Source organism: Sesamum indicum, linkage group LG3 (genome assembly GCF_000512975.1).
Source record: "Sesamum indicum cultivar Zhongzhi No. 13 linkage group LG3, S_indicum_v1.0, whole genome shotgun sequence".
Lineage (NCBI taxonomy): Eukaryota > Viridiplantae > Streptophyta > Magnoliopsida > Lamiales > Pedaliaceae > Sesamum > Sesamum indicum.
Genome location: NC_026147.1, coordinates 19,426,702 through 19,445,100, shown reverse-complemented (window position 1 = coordinate 19,445,100; position 18,399 = coordinate 19,426,702). Strand labels below are relative to the sequence as shown.

Here is an 18,399-nt window from a genome sequence, read left to right as displayed (position 1 = left end):
TAGTAGTTCACAGAAATGCATTTCAACCATTAGAGAAAATTCAATTTGTGTGGCATTATTCCAGCTGCTGTTGAGACAATTTACTTTAGATTAGTATTTGATGTCGAATCAAACTTACATGTTAGGTTTCAATCCATGTATTCCGAGATCAATTTGTGTAATAGGGTAAATTATATTGATATCCCTTGAAGTTAAGTCTAAATATATAAATACGTTGTCTTTGCAAAATTACATGTACACTCCTTGAAGGGGTGTTTGTGCAATATACTTTAGTAAGTGTATTCGTGTAACGTTTTGCAGTTGAATAGGTGGTGTACTTGTAATTACTATATTACAATATAGTAAGTGCAATAATAATTTTGCAAAGGGGCAATGAGTGTTTTGTGTACTTGAACTTGACTTCAAGAGGTGTCAATATAATTTATTGGTGTTATATGTGATGGTTTTATGCATTTTCATACTCCACAGCCCGCAAAATTGGGTGGTAGAATATTAATTTCCCTTGTAAACACTTCTTATATAGATAAAAATTGGGGTATGTTACAATGTGCACTGTTCACATGAAATTTATCATAATTATAAATATTTTATATTGTTTAAAAAATTATAAATATTTTTTTAAAGTTAACAGTTGTCTAACAATTATCTCCCCACAATAGATTATTATAAAGGGATATTAGTTAGAAGGTTATTAATTTTAAAAAAAATTGTAATTTTTTAAATAATAAACGAATATCTATAATTATAATAAATTTTAAAAGAGCCGAGACAATTTACCTTGAAAATAGACGAAAGCAAAACCAAGAGGTGTGTAGGGGAAACAAGCGATTTTGGTGAGGTAAGTAACTAGAGAAAATTCGATCCAAACTATTTAACCCATTTCTCTATTTTTCTCCATCAATTTTCTTCACTTCACAAATGAGAAATGGACTCAGAAAATCCAAAAACAAACTTATCTTTATAAATTGGATTGACATACTTGAAATTGAAAATTTCAAATGCATGATAACAAATTTTCTACAATTAATTTCAATCCCTGAAAACTCATTTTTAAACTAGTGTTACGATGAATTTTAAATCTATTTGATTTGAAATTATTTGTAATTTTTTGATCCCAACATTTCTTTCAAATGTAATTTTCATCCCAATATGATGAATTATTTCTCAAAAACTAGGTAATTAAGGTTATATTTGAACAGAATAGAGTTAGATTAATAGGCGCATGTTGTTAATGGAACTCCAACCCATTCCTTCTTAGTCATAATATCTCTCCACTTTGTGGATTCATTCACAAATCTAATTTGTGTTGGTGAGATGAGTTTGATAGCAGTCCACAAAAATGCAAAGGGCCCAACCTGAAAGCTGCTTTTCTCTGGGATTATTACAAACTGGACCCAACTCAACATCGTAATTATTCTCTTGACAAACTCAAATCTTTTGCAGTCCATTTTCACTCGGAATCCATTAATCCGGGCTTTGGATTGGCGGTGCAAATGCAAGCGGCCGTAGTTTCAGCGACGGTATCCCCACCCTCCTCCTCATTGGTGTCCTCTCCGCCGGCGAAGCTTGTACCCATCATCAGCAGGACAAGATCCTTGCTATTGGCAACAAGAAGGGTCAAGTACCAGTATAAGAAGCACCAGCTTTCTGTGGATCAGCGTCGAATTGATATGGCGGCTACAGCATCACCCTCTGTTGGAGTTGCTCCCAAATGGGCTCAAAAGACTGTAACCATTCCTGCCCAGAGGCGAGGCTGCCATCTCATCACCTCCAAGGTATCTATCTATCCATCTGTGTAGGTCAGGTATTCCTTTTCGTCATTTTGAGCTCTAAAAGAGTAGGTTTTTCTTGTTGATTGATCAGAAACGGAATCAAGCTCGTTGGATACTGCACTCAAGTTCATACCACTTGGTGTTGAAATTTCTGGAGTGAAATTTTTAGTCCTCGAGATTGTTGTGTTTGTTCGAATTGCCTTCCGCAAGATTTTCTTTGCTTTTTTCTCTGGGCTGTTTTTATGCTTCCTTACATGTGACTATTGCGAAGAGATCACCGCCACTTTCATATTTCTTATGCACGTTTTTCCTGGAAAAACTATACTTGTAGGAGAACTCAGATTTGCACTGAATGAATTTAACAGTATTTAAGTCGATGTTTGCATCTACCAGAAATTCAAGACACATCGGGAAATCAATCCAATTTTAGGAGAAACGCTGTATCAGCATGACTTCTTTTTATAGCCAAAAGTATACACAAGTAAACTATTGACTATGGGGACTGTTTGTTTAAGGTGCTATACTTGTTTACAATTTCATCCTGCTTTCTCTTGATATGGAACCATATGGACTTAGTAGGAAAGTGTTACACAAAAAGAAATAGGGGGAAATGTTATGGTGCTCCACTGTTTTTGCTTTACTACCTTTGTGCTTGTCTCAGATTTTGAAGGAGATTGGGCAGGATTTATCAGGGTTTAAGTGTGGGCTTGCTCATCTTTTTTGTAAGTTTGACTCTACCTATTCAACATTCTCTTGTGTAGAATTTGATACTATAACATATTATTTCAAGAATTTTCTTTTCTTCTTCTTCTTCTTCTTGGTTTTCCTCATATGAATGCATGTGTGGACAACAGTGCAGCACACAAGTGCTTCTTTGACTGTAAACGAAAACTACGATTCAGATGTCAGAGATGACACGGAGACATTTTTGAACAAAGTAGTTCCAGAGGTAGGTTTTCGCTCTCTTGATGTACAGTTGACACATACTGTTGGCAGATGATGTTCATTTATTTAAGTTCATGGAACAGGGAAGGTCTGCGCCATGGAAACATACCCTGGAAGGTAGGTTCTCAAAATTCCTCGCTGGTTTTGATTGAAAATCATAAAGGCAGTAGTGAAAATGGCTCTTTTTCTTTTGGAACTAAATGTCTTTGGTAGAAGGAGTGTGTTTCTTTACAATGTATAATTTACTTTGTGATATCTGGATTAGTGTTATTTGAGAGTACATCTTGATTGAAATACTGCATTCTCAGTAGTTGATCCAGTATTAATTTTGAGGAGATACATTGAAAAGGGCATAATGCAATCAATCCCTCCTCATCTCAGTTCCATAAAATGCTGTTGAACTGTATAACTTGTTTCCATCATCCCACATCACTGATACCCTGTCCCACCCACCAAAAGTTTAAGGAAAACACTGAGCAACTGTGAGTTAAAGGTGCATACAGGTTTAGGATTGGAAACTTTCAGAAGGCACACACTAAATCAGCATTAGAAGTTTTTCACCTACTGAGCTGGACTTATCTCGAGAGTTAACTGAGAGGGATGTTATCTTATAGATGGTCATTTACTTCAGTTGCTATCCATGCCTTCTAAAAACATGTGCTGGAAACTTCATGTACTTGAAAATTTATTTTAATTTCTGTTGACTTTATAGTGCAGACTAAATGGGATCATAGTCCTATTATGACTTGTTGAATATGTAAAACTAATGCTTGACAATGTGCTTGTAGAGTTACTTTAACTGGTTTTCCTGGGAGTTGATGTAAGCTTTATAAAAAAATAATGTGTTTACTTGCAAGAGGCAGTTCTTCTATCTTGTGGTAACATAGAAAAAGTTTAGTCTCCACTATTGAGCAATATCTTCCAATTATTCAAAACATCTCTTTGTTTTCTTAGTAATTTATAGTTTTTCCATTTCATAAATGATTCAATCCTAAGTATCTTTTTATTAAAAGTATATTAAGTTTCACTGTAAAGAATAAGCATTGGAAGCACAAAAGATTGACATGTGATGGGGATTTGATTAGAAGTGCATGAAGATGACATGTGATCATGTAGATTGTCTTGACTGCCTTTCTTCACTTGAGAATATGCATACAGGCATCTGATGTCACGTTGCTATTGCAGGTCCAGACGACATGCCTGCACACATCAAGTCATCTATGTTTGGCTGCTCTCTCACGTGAGACATTTGAATATCTGTATTTGGTTTTTGTTTTCATTTACTAGTAAGCCAAATTGGTAAATAATCATTCATTATAACCTACTTATGCAGGTTACCTATCACAGATGGAAAATTAAACATGGGAACATGGCAGGTATTTACTTGCATACATGCCACACATCATCTTTTGCAACTCCCAAAGGAAAGGAAAATTACCTAAATTAAGAAAAAAGTATATTTATCATTTAAAATGCATTATTGAAGTAATAGGTATTTAACAGAATGCAAGATCTGATAAGGATAATAAAAAAGCAATATGAAGTTTTACCAGAGTACAATTTTAGCATCAGATATCTTGTGCATGATTCACATTCTATCACACTCATTTAATGGTGAACAAATGGATGTCGACGGCTGTGCATGTGATGATGTGATGTGCTACGGCTTTTGGTTTGTGGTAGAGGAAATATTTTGCTCATATATCCAGAGAGGACCTATGGAGGCTAATGTGAAGTACTAGACATTCCATTAGGCGCTGGAATAAAGCCATTCGGTGAGATAGAAATGTATTTGATTTCCAGCATCCATATGTAGGCTTATCTGGTAATATCTCACTCATCAGATCATCACATCTCTACTTTGAAGGTTGGCTTGATTAATCTTGCTGTTTATACAATTTTCTAAGTTGTATAGCAAGCATCAGTTTTGAGTACCATGAACTTGGTCTTACAATCACTTATCAACCAAGTATTGATGTTCTAATTGTGCATTAAATGAATGATCACTCATAGGATATTGATGGAATGTGGACAAAATTAGCTATTTAACTGGACGGAGGATCTCTCAACAATTTCCATTTATTTGTTTCAGGGAATATGGCTATGCGAGCACCGGGATGCTGCTACTCCACGCAAGATTGTGATCACTCTAAATGGAATATAAGAAGTTGCATTCAGTTAAACATATTTAAACTAGATTTCCCTGTAAGATATATATAATGAGGATTCGCATGTCTCCTGACTGAGTACAATATTGGAGTGTGGATAGTGGAGGCTAACAGATTGGAACAATCGATGAGTTTGCACTGATTTGACCTGTTTATTCCTAAGTAGAGTTTTCAAAGAGCCTTTTGCCCACAGCTAAATGTGTGTGGTGTATTAATAAGCAGGCAGGCAGGCAGTTGAGAGTTGTACTGAAGAACTTGGAACTAGGAGACGCAAATTAGCAATTGCCGGATCATATAATCATTTTCTTTGTTTTTGTTTTTGGATTATTTAGTATTTAGTTTATACTCATAATCATAATTTGAGAAATTTGTTTATATCAACAAAATTATTTACTTTCAAGTGATTTTTTACTAATTCATTGCAGATTAAATAAAAATTTTCTAATCAAATTATCTTTATATTTTTTTTGCAAGCTAATGTATGTGGGAATGTACTTATATAGGTAGTTGGATTAGAAAAGGTTTATTCGGCTTATAATAAGCCATAAGTATGAGGGTGTAATTTTTTAAACAACTAAAGCTTTATATGTAATTATGTTTTTTAAAAATTCGGTGCAATTATCCTTTTGGAGGAATATCTGTCCAACAGAAATATAATGGTCTTAATTTCGTAGCGTCATCATCTACAATTGGCTCAAGTTTGAGGAGTTCCTTGGTTTCTACCTCATTTCCCTCCATGTGAAACTTATGGATTTTCCTATAATAAAGCTATTTCTCTTTCAAAATATATAAATATGTTTTACTTTTCGTTATATAATTACTTAAATTTCCACGGTTGGTTATTTGAATTTCGAAATACAGAAATTCATCGAGGCAAACAAATCATAAATAAGTTCAATTTATTTACAGAAATCGCTTAACCTGTAATAAGCAGCTTCTTTTAAGCTTATTTTAGCTTAATTCAAGAGAAGCACAAGCAAAATTGCAGTTCCAAACACTTTCATTTAGCTCAACTTAAACTGTGATTTGAAAAGCACTTAATTTAAGCTTTTGCAAACACCCTTTTTAATAAGCGAATCCATGAGCCTGTCCGTGTTGATTTATTCTTAAGAGTAGCAAAAGATGAGAAATCAGAGATGAAACAGAGACTCCTGGGAAAAGCACTCCTAAACAGTTCACTTAATAGTAGACCAACGGATGTAATCACTCATCACAACTGCTATGCCAAAGTATATTTCTCATTCTGGGCCAAATACATAAAACCACGCCAGCTCGAATTAGGTAGCCACAAAATTCTACATGATACAACACAATGAAGAAATGATATACACTACTTGATCAGTTGACAAGCAAAATACACACCGGCACCCACTGTAATATGGATGCTCTCGATTACCCGCATGCTTATGGTTGCCTGTGAGCACCAGGTGGTGCAGTTGGCATCGGGAAGTTGTTGAATTGAGCTCCAGCAAACTGGGGAGACTCCACGTATGGGCTCTGAAAAAGTCCGTTCATGTCCTTATTAGACCAAATATTGAGAATGTGCAGCTCATAGGTTGACGAGACAAATTAAAAATAACAGGTGTGATTATGTTACTTTTAAGCAGATAGCAACATTTTTCTTGTTCGCCCATCCTTTTTCCTTCTGCCCAGGGGAGGGGGGTGGGAATGTAAAATGGCTCCAAGTTGGAAATGTATTTCCAACAATAATAGGCAAATTCCAACCACAACTTCTAACTCTTCATTCTTGTGTTGGGGGGAAGGAAGTTGTACCTGGGCTCCAGATGCAATATAAGGCCCTTCTTCGTTGCTTAAAGATCTTGCAGATGTGTTCGACGTAGCACTTGTGTTACTTGGTTCACTTTTATTCAATTTGTGGATTGGATCGCTTAACATACTCTCACTGTCATTTCCATTAACTGATTTCACCCTCTGAAATAACAAAATTCAAGCAAAAACTATTTACATATTGAACAGAAAGATAAAAGTGAGACTAATGAGAATTTTGCCCATGCTTACCTGGAAAATTTTGCCAAGGGTTTTCAAACCCTTTGCACGCAAACGGAGCTCCTCTTTCTTTGCAGTGTTATCTTGTAGAACCTAAGGAGGACATAAATGAATTACAATCAACAAATTATGATGATAAAAAACGAAAGCCACATCCAAAAAGTAGTCACTCCTGGACAACCATCTGACAAACTCGGGAGAGGGTGGCTTCTATATCAGCCACATTGAGCTTCCACAGGGAATCAATCATTAACTTCTTGTGTGATTGCATGTACTCTTCAAGTTCTTCTTCAGTGTAATTTCCTTCAGCACTCAGCTGTCTTTTCATGTCTTCTTGCAGCTGGATCAAAGCAATTGCACCTAATGCAACAAAAGAATTATTTTTATCCCAAAAATAAAATTGGTTAGAGCATCACAAACAATTTTAACTTCTGCTAATGCTAATTACACCTACCTCCAGTCTGAAAATCTAAATTATCAACTGTTTCTTCTCTCTTGCATAATTACAGAAAAGAAAAAATTCTCTAAGTTTCCCAGACTTCCATGCTGTTATGATTTGGACAAAAATTTAGGACATCATCAAAATTTAGCAAACTTCCCTTTTACCCCTATCCCAACTGTCTTTATATTCTGCTAATGACAACATTCTTGATAAGATCTGAAACTTCGACAGGATGTCAATGTAATAACTAGACAGGCTAACTTGCGGTCCCCCAGATATATGGTACACTAAAACCCTTTTTGCATTTCTCAGAAAAATGATTTGGTCAACTACTTCCTACAGTCTTAAGGATTGAAATATTTAAAAAAAAATGTAATTTATATTCTTTTCTTGTCTATTTTCTGTGTCAATTCTTGCTCTGATTCAGCTATCACGTGTCTTTTCTTCCTGAGGATGGCCACGAAGAAAATGAGAGGGAGGGAGTGGTCATGAGTGGAGAGAGAGAGAGAGGATAGCGAGGGTGACCGGCATCCCAGAGGAAATGTTGAGCAGCAAATGGAGAGAGACTGCAACAGGAGAGAGGAGAAGGTAGTGGAGAGGGGAGGAGCAAAGGAAAGATGCAATGGTAAGACAATAATACATAGGGAATGAGGAGGTGAGGATGGTGGTGAAGAACAGCAAGAAGACAGGAGGGGATGGGCAGTGGAGGAGGCAGAAAAGTTGATTTTTAAGATTTTACAGGATTGGGCATATTTTGATTGAAGAAAAATCAATAGATCCAAATGCTTTTGTACGTCTTGTATGAAAAAGTGAAATTCCTCAAGAATTTGAAGTGATTAGGGTAATGCATCCTTCAATTACAAAGACGTGAAAAATGTATCCTTACCACAAGTCTACTAGAAAAGAGTGTTTTGAATCCGTTTTCCAAAGACAGGGGTATAAAAACATTACTAAAACACCCAGGGGTAGAATGGTCATTTAGTAAATTGATCATTTAACAATGCGAAATTTAGAGGGGATGATTTTGCTATCAGCGAAAGGTAACTGCAATTAACCCTAAACCTTATGTTTACTATGACAAGCCCCAAAACGAGAATCATGCAGCTGAAAAAATGCTGTCAGAGGCCTTGTAGTCCTTGCCACATATGGGTAACTGAAAACTTACAAGCAGAAGGATTACCAAAGACAATCAGAGACAAAAGTTTCTCATAATGAGGGTATATTAAAGCAAATCCCATCTTATATGAAGAGTAAAAAGAAGATGGAGGAAATGACTGGTATGGACTGAATACCTTAATGAGTGCAAAGGGAAAGCCAGAAGAAATAGAAACAAGAGGAATTACTTGTTAAATCACAGTGAAATCTTAATATTAGCACATTAGACATGAATACAATGAGCTGCCTTATAGGTTCATTGTTCTTTATCTTTAACTAAATATATCATTGCTTATCTATTTACGTTTCACTCCTCTTTATCTTCTCGGGCCTATTTTTCATAATACCAGAGAAGAATATAGACATACAAAGAGTTAAAGAACTGATAGCTAAACCACAGTAGCTCTGTTGTTGAACAGGGAGGAACAGTGCATGTTTAGGAGCACTTCCAAAATGGAAATCCATCTAGAAAATGTGCTTTTTAATAAATGAAACTTGAGAAGTCCTTTGGCATTAACAAATATGTTTGGTAAATGTATATTTTAAAAATGCATTGGAACTACAATTGGAACATGTCAACTTTCAATAATCTAGAGGATGGGGTAAACGTAATTTGCAGAAGCTATAGTTTCTTACTTTTGGAGAAATGACTTATTCTAAAAGTCCAGTTAACATTAACTACCAAACATCTAAGAATTTTTCAGATGGCCTTTTGGCTTTTACATCTAAAAGTTCACTTAGAACGTAATTCCAATCATTTTCATATTTTCTATTTCAAGCAAACAAGCATAAATGAGACAAAGCTAATGACAAAAATCACGGTGAATTCAGGAATGGAAGAGGTTAAAGTGTCATTTTTTTTGGAGGACACTCTAGGAGTTGAGAGGTAAAGCTAATGAATTGAGATCTATAATGGGAAAGTATAAGTGAAATGGATTAATCTTGGACTTCCATTCAATCAGGAATAATTTTGAGAAACTTCAGGTAATTTTTAACATCTTCTCTTCCCTTTTTTTTCTTTTTGGCAGTTGAAATGCTTGTATGCACGGTTGTTTCGCCAGCACCTTCATCAAAATATTTAGACCTCAAAAATGGTGATATATGCTAGTTGAAGGAATGTAAAAGGAAATGGACATGAAAGGCTGATGTTACAATGGTTCAACAGTGGTAATATCCAAGTCAAAGGAAATGGTAAGATCCATGTTCCCAAGTTCCATGAACAGTGGAGGCACTTTGGCTGAAGGTTACTTGGTCTGGTCCAAGTAGTTCTAGGAGCAAGGAGGTGCTATGCCAGTTCAAAAATACAATGATTGAGGTGGTCAATGGTGACGATGAAGATCATTTAGGGGAATGAACAGGGAAAGAACTTGTCCTGTTGGAAATAAGCAAGAGCAACATTATCGCATGTTGCCCCCAGAAAATTTATAAACTATGTGAGGATAAATTCTGTATTGCATTGCACAATGGCACGGTTCACTTCCTACATCCTCAAGTTCTTATATATTCTATATCTTCAGCTTTTGCACTTGTTCGCATCAACAAACTACCAAATGAAAGAGCTTGCAGCCTGAAATGGATAGAGTCTAAAACTGTAAAATATAAGCTGGCAGACCATGGAGGCATGAATTGATCTGGATAAACAAAGATGAGGAAACAAAGCAAGTGTTTGGTCTGGGAAATGTAAGACCATCAAAAGCAACTTCTGGTAGAAATCACAAAATTAACACTAACCTGTTGCAGCAGTAACTTGGGATTTGATAAAGTGTCCTTTATTTCTGAACCACTCAGCAACAAATGGCATGCCCAAGAAGATCACCTTCTTTCCAAGCTCTTTTGCTGCCTGCCTTGCATATATATAGCCAATGGTACTGAGCATATCCACACCATAAGCTGTGGAAGAACATTAAGTCATTAAGGAAAAAAGTTCTACAAAAGCTGCAACAAACAGATACAATAACCACATAGTAAGAATAGCAAAATGTGACAATATAATGCGCCTTTCTTAGTGAAGTTAATTTTTGCTTCAAACTTGCCCCAGGACTCTTTCTACCCTGAATAACATACTTTTTGAAGTTTGTGAATTTAAGTTGTGGCTTCTATCATATAGCAATCAGTTTCAATAAGAATATCCCCACTGAGAAGCATGATTCACAATCCTTAGTTTTGTTTGCAGGAACTACATTGAGAAAGGAAAATCTTCCTCTCAGGACATGAATGATGAACGCAGTTTTCACCTCATCATCACCCAAAGCCACCATTTTCTAATTAATGTTTTTGTCACTTGACCAAGTAGCATTCTGTTAAATAGGACTAGAGTCAAAAAACTACTTCCTTTGACAACTAGAACCTAATTTGGCAGATCTTTCCAAATGGTGTAGGTACACCAATTGCCCCAACTGTAAGAAGCAGGGCGGTGTTTGGTCCTATGGAGAGAAAAAAAGCAAAGAATTCAACTGAAGGTCAATGAATTGAAAGCCACTATATTAAACAACTTAGAGATGGGTAATATATTAATCTATCCGAATTCTCTAACAAATTCAGTGATGAAACTTAAGGAAATAACAATTTTACAAATAATGATTTTTTAATCAATAGTAAAACACGACTTGCATTTTCATGTCAACCAATCCCAATAATTATTTCAATCTATTCAAAATTGCGGCACTTAAGCCACTCAAGGTTGGGCCATCTACCAGGCAATGGTCCATTGGCCTTAGTGGCCATTCACTTTTGCATATGACAGTTATTCATAATTGAAATGATTCATTCACTGCTGAACAACTCAATTACGGGCAGTACACCCAGCACACCATTGTTGGATGTCCTTCAAATTGCTCCCATTTCCATATCTCTATACAAACATAGATATTATTAAACATACAAGGCAAGTGATTATATTTTTTTTGTTCGATGGAAGACCTGCCCCTCTGAGAGCCCACAGAGTAAGACCTCTGGGCCCAAAATAGAGAGTCTGAACAACAAAAGCTACAAGTAAGAAATAATAAGAGAAACTGTAATGAGAGGGATGTCGTACCAGCATTGGAAAGCCTTGCTACTTCGGCCTCAGCCTGATGGATGAATTCTTCTTTATTTCCTTGGACATACAGGTTGAGTCTATCTTTGAGTATACCAGCAAGCTTCTCTTCCCTTTCCCGTTGAACAGTCTAAAGTTACAAGGAAAATAGAAAACCTAAAACTTTGTAAAATGAAAAAAGAAGATATAAACCTTATATAGAATAAAGGACACTAATCAAAACTTTCAATATCTTTTTGGGGCGATTACACGGAAAATGGATTTCTATGCCACAAGATATCCTCTAGTTCAATTTGAATATTTTTCATCTGAATGAAGTCTTCAACTGATATTGGTGACAAGTACGGAATTCAATCTCCTCTATGTGCTACTTGCTCTTTAACAATTCTTGACATTTGTAGGACATCTAAAACAAACTTAACGCATTCATATCAAAGACTCCTATTCTCTAAGGAGATTTCAGAGTGCAAGACTTCAGTAGACCTCCTTTTGATATTGCGATTATGGTGGGAAATCAATATTCCTTGATGCATTTTTTTATCCCCTAAGAGTCATTGATTTTTCTCCTCCTCCTATTTCAGTTCAACAGAGTATGACATCATCTATGGATAAGTGTTCACCTCAGTCCATAACAAGAATCTGATACAAATGCGCCAATAAAGAATGGGAACCAGATATCTTAGCAAGGTATTCCCCAGTACCTCAGTTGCATGCTTGCATGTATACTGTTCATCTGCCAATAATTCATGTTTCATGGTGTACTGGTTTAGGGAAATATTACAAGCTGTGCCACTGTATGAAATTAGAAATAAATATCAGTTAATGTTGTAGAGGATTTCTCCCTCAGATCATCTTCAAAAATTCCATAACAAACGATCTTTGAGGGACAAGTTAATGTTGATTCAATGAAAGGCTGGATGGAAAGTGTTAACTTACTATTCAGTCTATTTCTATGCTAGAAATCAGTCAACTTAATACTTTAGTTTCTTTGTTCCAAAAGCAGCAAAAATTCTAAAACTAGGGCCAAGAATACAAAGCACCAATGGTGAGAATTTGGACATCTTATGGTCCTGTCATTGTTTTTGGTGTCTTCTGCAGGCACAGAAGCTAAAACATCTCCAGAATCCAAAGAACTAATGAAGCTGTTTAACTGGAAGCCCAATAAAAGCATGGAGATAAGAATAGACACGATAATACTGAACAGGATGACTATAGAAGACTCAAGCAGTAATATCCTCCATATCTGTGTCCAATACAATAGGAGATAATTTCCATTGTTTAATCACCCTGAGCCACAACATGTCCTTCATAAGGATATTGACAGCAAATATTGGATTCAGGACTGCACCTCTTCCTATTATAGCTTTAGGAGGTGGATGTAATTTTCAAAACCTAGATGATGGAGTATCTCACATGTTGGAAACCAAGGTGACATGGATGTTATTATCCCAAATTCTTACACACCAACAGCCTTCAGAGAAGCAAATGGTTCATGACCCTCAATATGATAGGCCTAAGGTATCCTCATATTTACTAGCTGAAGCTGCTTGTCAACCCATCAGTCGATGCTCCCCAGTCTTCCCCCTGCACTTCCGCAACCATGATCATGCATCCAATCCAAAGAAGTTACAAAGATATGGTTCTCTTCCTTGCATAACAACGGCCCTCGCAATCACGTCACGGATAAGGACCTGCAGACCTAAAAGTCCACCCCAATAGCACCCGTGTACTTAATGTCTCAGCAAAGACAACCACCAAATTGAGGCATAATTCATGAAGAAGTTACTAAAACTTATAGATGACATTTGGAATCTTTACAGGCAAAATGCACTTGGAAAAGAAAAGAAAACAGTATACACATTAGCCCTTCTAATCCCACCTTCCTATAATGCCCTCACGTACTTCTATCAACCATGGCAACTTAATTAAACAGAAACATAAGTGGAAGTAGTTTCAATACAATAAACTAGGAAACATCAGAAAATTACCCGCATTTTCTCCTGCAACTTTTTTGTATCAAACTCTTCTCCTTCTGTGAAGACATCCAAGGAAGCCATGGACGCCATTGCAAGCTGGCCAATGTATTCCTCAAAAAGCTCACTTCCAAAAAGCATGGCAAAGATTGCTGCAGGATCAATAATTGATTCTCTGAAAGGAATCAGCCACAATAAAAGCATTCTCAGAAATGGATGTTAACCTCAAATATTTATAACAAAATATCAGGATTATGCAAAAGCAAAATATGTTATAAATCTCAAAGCAAACTCACGTAGAAATTCCTGATTTCCCATAAGCATCATAAGCCTGTCTTTGTGCAGGATCACTCAACACTTGATATGCCTCACCCAAAATCTGATTGAAAATGCAGTAGGAAATACAACTTAAATTATGCATCAAATCAAAACATAAAACACTAGCTAACTACTCTTCTTTCTCCTGGTGAATACTAGCACACTACTCTTTAATGTATATATATAACACATAGTAGGAACTTTTGATTGAAAGGCCATAAGAAACTTTTAACTATTTACACAGATACTGAATGTTAATTCTATTGTAAATATGTCTATGTAGGCTATGCTAGTTAACTGTTGCTAAATATGTAAGTGCTCCTTTCAAGTTGAAGTTAATCTCACAAATTTCTTACTAGAAGAGAAAATCAAGTCAATCTTCATGAGTATATAATCTAAATTATTCTAAGAATGTAGGCATCCTTCAAATTCTGAGCTTTACACAACATAGTTTTAAGGATATTTATGTTCACAAACTAGCAGCTGACATTTTGCATTCTGTAAGTTGTCAGATTTTTACCAAATGGCCTCAAAGTACTGTTGAATGTTACTCTTGACAAATGTATATTGTTACTAGCGGGAAAAGAAATTTCCTTTCGTTTATATTAGATAATAGTTTCCAGAATTACTTAAATGAGATTGTAATTTCATTTTTAATATTTGATTGCAGTTTTTCCACCATTACCAGGCACGTTAGCCCATTTACAACATATGCTAAGTGAAGTATAATAAATGATTCGAGTAACATTAAGACAAAATGTTACAGCTGTAACAAGATAAGAGCCAAATTAACAATTTCTTTTTCTTTTTTTGTTTAAAAATGGCATAAGGATATTTGGTGTCTCCAAACATTCTCCAATAGTTAAAAGATGTGTGTGTGTTTTAGCCTTGAGATTAATTTTCCCTTGTTATTCCTAGATGAAGTTCAAATCCAAGTTTGTTTAAGGCGAGAAGGAAGAGATATGCATTCCAAGTTTCTAAGAGTTTAATGAAGACATCAAGAATGCATGCTAAAAAGTGAGAAACTGGTGATATTACCTGAAAATTTTGAGCTGCCAAAGGATCATTGGGGTTTTTGTCTGGATGAACTTGCCTAGCCTACATCATCCAAAACCAACCTCAGTTGAAACGGGAAAACAATCCCCGAAACAAATTTAATCAGATTTGGGAACGCAAAATAGGATACTTTTAATTTTCATTTTCAAGACCAACTTCCAGAACATGGCAAGAAAGACCAGTATATTGACCACCGAAACGAAGCATGCAACAGTATTAATTTAATAAGAAAGAAATACAGATCACCAGAATGAGCTCCACCTGGCACCTGCTATATGTACTTGTGAACAGATTATATCTTCATTTTTCCAGGTCAGAAAATTAACAAACGTACCAGAGCAAAAATGTCATTACAATTTTTGTAAATCAAAACTGCTTTCAGAAAACCCAACTCATTAGTGAAAGATTATAGCAAACGAGACTACAGTTAGAAGCAAGCAATAGGAGTTAATTTCATCAGAAATTCCATCATGTTCAAGCATAATTTCATTTCTCGACATCCTTTGCAACTTCCAAATACTTTTCCCTATTTCTTTCATGCTTTCAAACTATTCAACTTATAAGTTCCATACTTTATTTTCAACTAGTTTCTTTCCCTCCCTTTTCTTTCATCCTAATTTTTGCCATCCAATTTAAATCTAATAGCTTCCTTATGCATAAACAACAAAAGTGTACAAGAAGACTAAAGCATGAAGTAATATCACCGGCCTCCTCCCCTCTTGATCTACAAAACTAGAACATATTCAAACTTCTTCCAGTAGTTGAGGGGCTGCAGCAGAGTGGTGAATTGGCAGCACAGGGAACAGTAATAGGTGTTGATATGGTGCAGGTATTAGATGTAACATTGGATACTATTTCCTCTTCATGTCCTGTATTAAAAGTGGAAACTTTGTATCACAAAAGAACCTCATGAACTTTTTGGCTTAGATTGTAGTCGAGAGATACGACATGAAAATATCTAAATCACACATCTCGAGAAACAAACAGTATTTGCAAATGAGGACATGGTGATCCACCAAGGTAAACATTTCTGGTAAATTTCAAAACCGAAATGAGGAAGAAACAGGGACTTGCATATATAGTACATAAGCGATGCAATTTGGTTCCTAACCATTTTAGCATATCTTCCACCTCTTCCCTGAAAAGCTATATGAAAGGATTGTGTTACCCTCAAGAGCAGGAAACAGGGGAAAGGCAGAACTTCTGCTTCGCAGCCTGAAGCTGCAAAATAGATATCATGGAGGGTAATGTCTAACATTCTTTAGGAGATTTTCCTTTCCCCCATTTTTCAGGTAATATTTCTAGGTTTTAGTGGTGGTAAAAGTTGAGATAGCATAAAATCTGCTACCTAGGCGATTACTGGAGAGTCCAAGGGGTACGCCATTCAGAGGTTAGTTCTTTATGTCTAGATGGACACAGAGAAAAGAAATCTACTGATTACTGCTTTCAGGACCCATTATGCAGATGATAAACCTATTAGCTCACTGCTGTGGAATTACTCTATTTTGCCATGAAATAATAGTCAAAAGACTTTTAATCTGGTGCATCCTTCCACACATTAAACTTCAGAAAAGCAAATTGCTTTTCACCATTCCAACATATTAAAAAAGTTGAAGAAAAAGCATCAGGCCCCATGTTATTCATCCAATCACATTAACAATACCCATGTACAGCCCTCCAAAAGCATCATCTGAACCATCAGACAGAACCAGGTTGCTTCAAATAGGCGTTCTTTCTACATGCTACTTCTTCTTAACCATCCAGTGAAAGATGTACAAGGCAAACTCATCAAATAAATCTGACATACTTCATCTCAGAACTCGGACTGTCCCATCAAATTCCTACCAATCCCATCTCCCAGCAAAAGCTTTATTTTTCAACTTTATATACTAAATATGGAGTCATCTAACAGAGATCTTGGACAATTAGAAATCATATGCACAATTCAAATGCCTGATGACATAACAGTTCCAGAAACCCGGTAAAAACAAAAAAATCCTTCCGGAGCTGGTAAAATCAGAGCCTCAGACTGCTTTAATTCAAATGCCCCAAACCCCCGAAACTTTCTCAAAACAAACTATGGCGGAAGCGAGAACAAAATCAAACCTTAACGTAATAAGCTTTCTTAATCTCGGCCTCGGTAGCCGTGGGGCTCACACCCAGCACATCGTAGTACTCGGTCTCCTTCACCATCGTGTTGCTGCCCTAGTTGAATGACGAGCCAACAAACTGGATCAAACTTCCAACGAGATACTGCAACAAGATCAATCATTGAAATTCTCGCCTTACCCAAAAAAACTGTAACAAGATTAGCAACGAAATCTTCACCTTTACCCAGATAAAGGAAAGGGGAAACAGGCCCTGAACAAAAAACAGTAAACAAATCTAGAACAAGGAAAGCGAAGAAGGTGTAGTGAATTCAAGGATATGAAACAACAGATGATCAGCAATTCACCTTACCTTGAAAATGGATTTGAATGGCGTCAGAGTAAGAGCTGCTGAGTCGTTCTGCCTCCACCTCCAATGGCGTTGACTAATGACTGGTGCTCGAGTGGGACCGCCTGCGTACTTGAAAAGCTCGTGAATTTGGGAAACGTGTTTTGCCGCAGTAAATTCACATTCCACTTTGGTTAGGTCGAAAAATCGGGCTAATTACACAAATACTTATTATTTTTAATAAAAAATATATATTTATAATTATAATTGGATAAAATACATTTTGCCTTCATGAATTAGTCGTCATATAATATTTACTATACTAAACTAACAAATATAATACCTACCCTCATATTGAACAAAAATGTCCCTCATACCTTAAACAATTATATTATTCTCAATATATTTTAGTATTTTACACATTAAATTATTACTAAATTATTTTTAATTAATTTTTTTGATAAGTGAAGAATTTAAATTAAAAATGCAGTATAAATTAATATATATATATATATATAGTAGATATACAGCAAATATATTATAACCGACAACTCATATATGCTTCCTAAAAGAAATTGATAAATATATATCCTTAACCAAAAGTTAAATATTTATGAGAAAAAAATGAATATAACATTACTGGTCAGACCATAATTGAGCCAGCAACCTGTGACCCACTTAATTTTTCAATTCAATTAACGGTATGAATGATCACCAACAACACGAATACTTGATCATTTTGGCAAATCTCAATGGAGGTAATTTAAATTTTCAATCTATTAATAATGTATTTGTAATTAGATAAAAACTTGAGGAATATACTTGTATTTTACCCTAAATATTTGTATGACAAACAGCAGAAGTACATCAAGATTAGAAATTGCAGTCATATGACACTACCACAAAATGTGTGTCCAGGAAAGAACATGCCACCAAATTCAATAATACTTGGGAAACTCCAATTCCAACAACAGTCTAGTATACATGAGATTCAGCTTCACTCAGAAAGACAAAGAATTCAACTGACATAAACTATAAGGATCTGAAATAATTTATGTGTCTCACTTACACAATTTCTGAAATTTCCAAACAT

The 18,399-nt window shown here is 35.6% G+C and overlaps 2 protein-coding genes across 5 annotated transcripts; one reads left to right on the top strand and one right to left on the bottom strand.

Moving 5' to 3' along the window:
• Nucleotides 1,314-5,186, top strand: LOC105158846 (UPF0047 protein YjbQ). The gene is made up of 7 exons (XM_011075739.2): nucleotides 1,314-1,775; nucleotides 2,434-2,494; nucleotides 2,627-2,721; nucleotides 2,801-2,834; nucleotides 3,903-3,957; nucleotides 4,051-4,093; nucleotides 4,810-5,186. Exons 1-7 carry the CDS (start codon nucleotides 1,494-1,496, stop codon nucleotides 4,879-4,881), a joined length of 642 nt encoding a protein of 213 aa, XP_011074041.1. The 5' UTR covers nucleotides 1,314-1,493; the 3' UTR covers nucleotides 4,882-5,186.
• LOC105158845 (chaperone protein dnaJ 10) lies at nucleotides 6,035-17,491 on the bottom strand. 4 transcript variants are annotated; one of them, XM_020692723.1, is made up of 13 exons: nucleotides 17,331-17,481; nucleotides 17,199-17,231; nucleotides 16,977-17,123; nucleotides 14,853-14,912; nucleotides 13,793-13,875; nucleotides 13,512-13,671; nucleotides 11,524-11,653; nucleotides 10,221-10,379; nucleotides 7,074-7,252; nucleotides 6,905-6,985; nucleotides 6,659-6,817; nucleotides 6,483-6,530; nucleotides 6,035-6,382 (listed from the first exon to the last, which is right to left on the bottom strand). In XM_020692723.1, the coding sequence occupies exons 3-13, from the start codon at nucleotides 17,061-17,063 to the stop codon at nucleotides 6,290-6,292; spliced, it is 1,239 nt and encodes a 412-aa protein (XP_020548382.1). In that variant the 5' UTR covers nucleotides 17,064-17,123; nucleotides 17,199-17,231; nucleotides 17,331-17,481; the 3' UTR covers nucleotides 6,035-6,289. The 4 variants fall into 4 exon arrangements, with proteins under 4 accessions (XP_020548382.1, XP_020548381.1, XP_020548383.1 ...); XM_020692722.1 differs by lacking the exon at nucleotides 17,199-17,231 and having other exon boundaries at nucleotides 17,331-17,491; XM_020692724.1 differs by lacking the exon at nucleotides 17,199-17,231 and having other exon boundaries at nucleotides 17,326-17,480.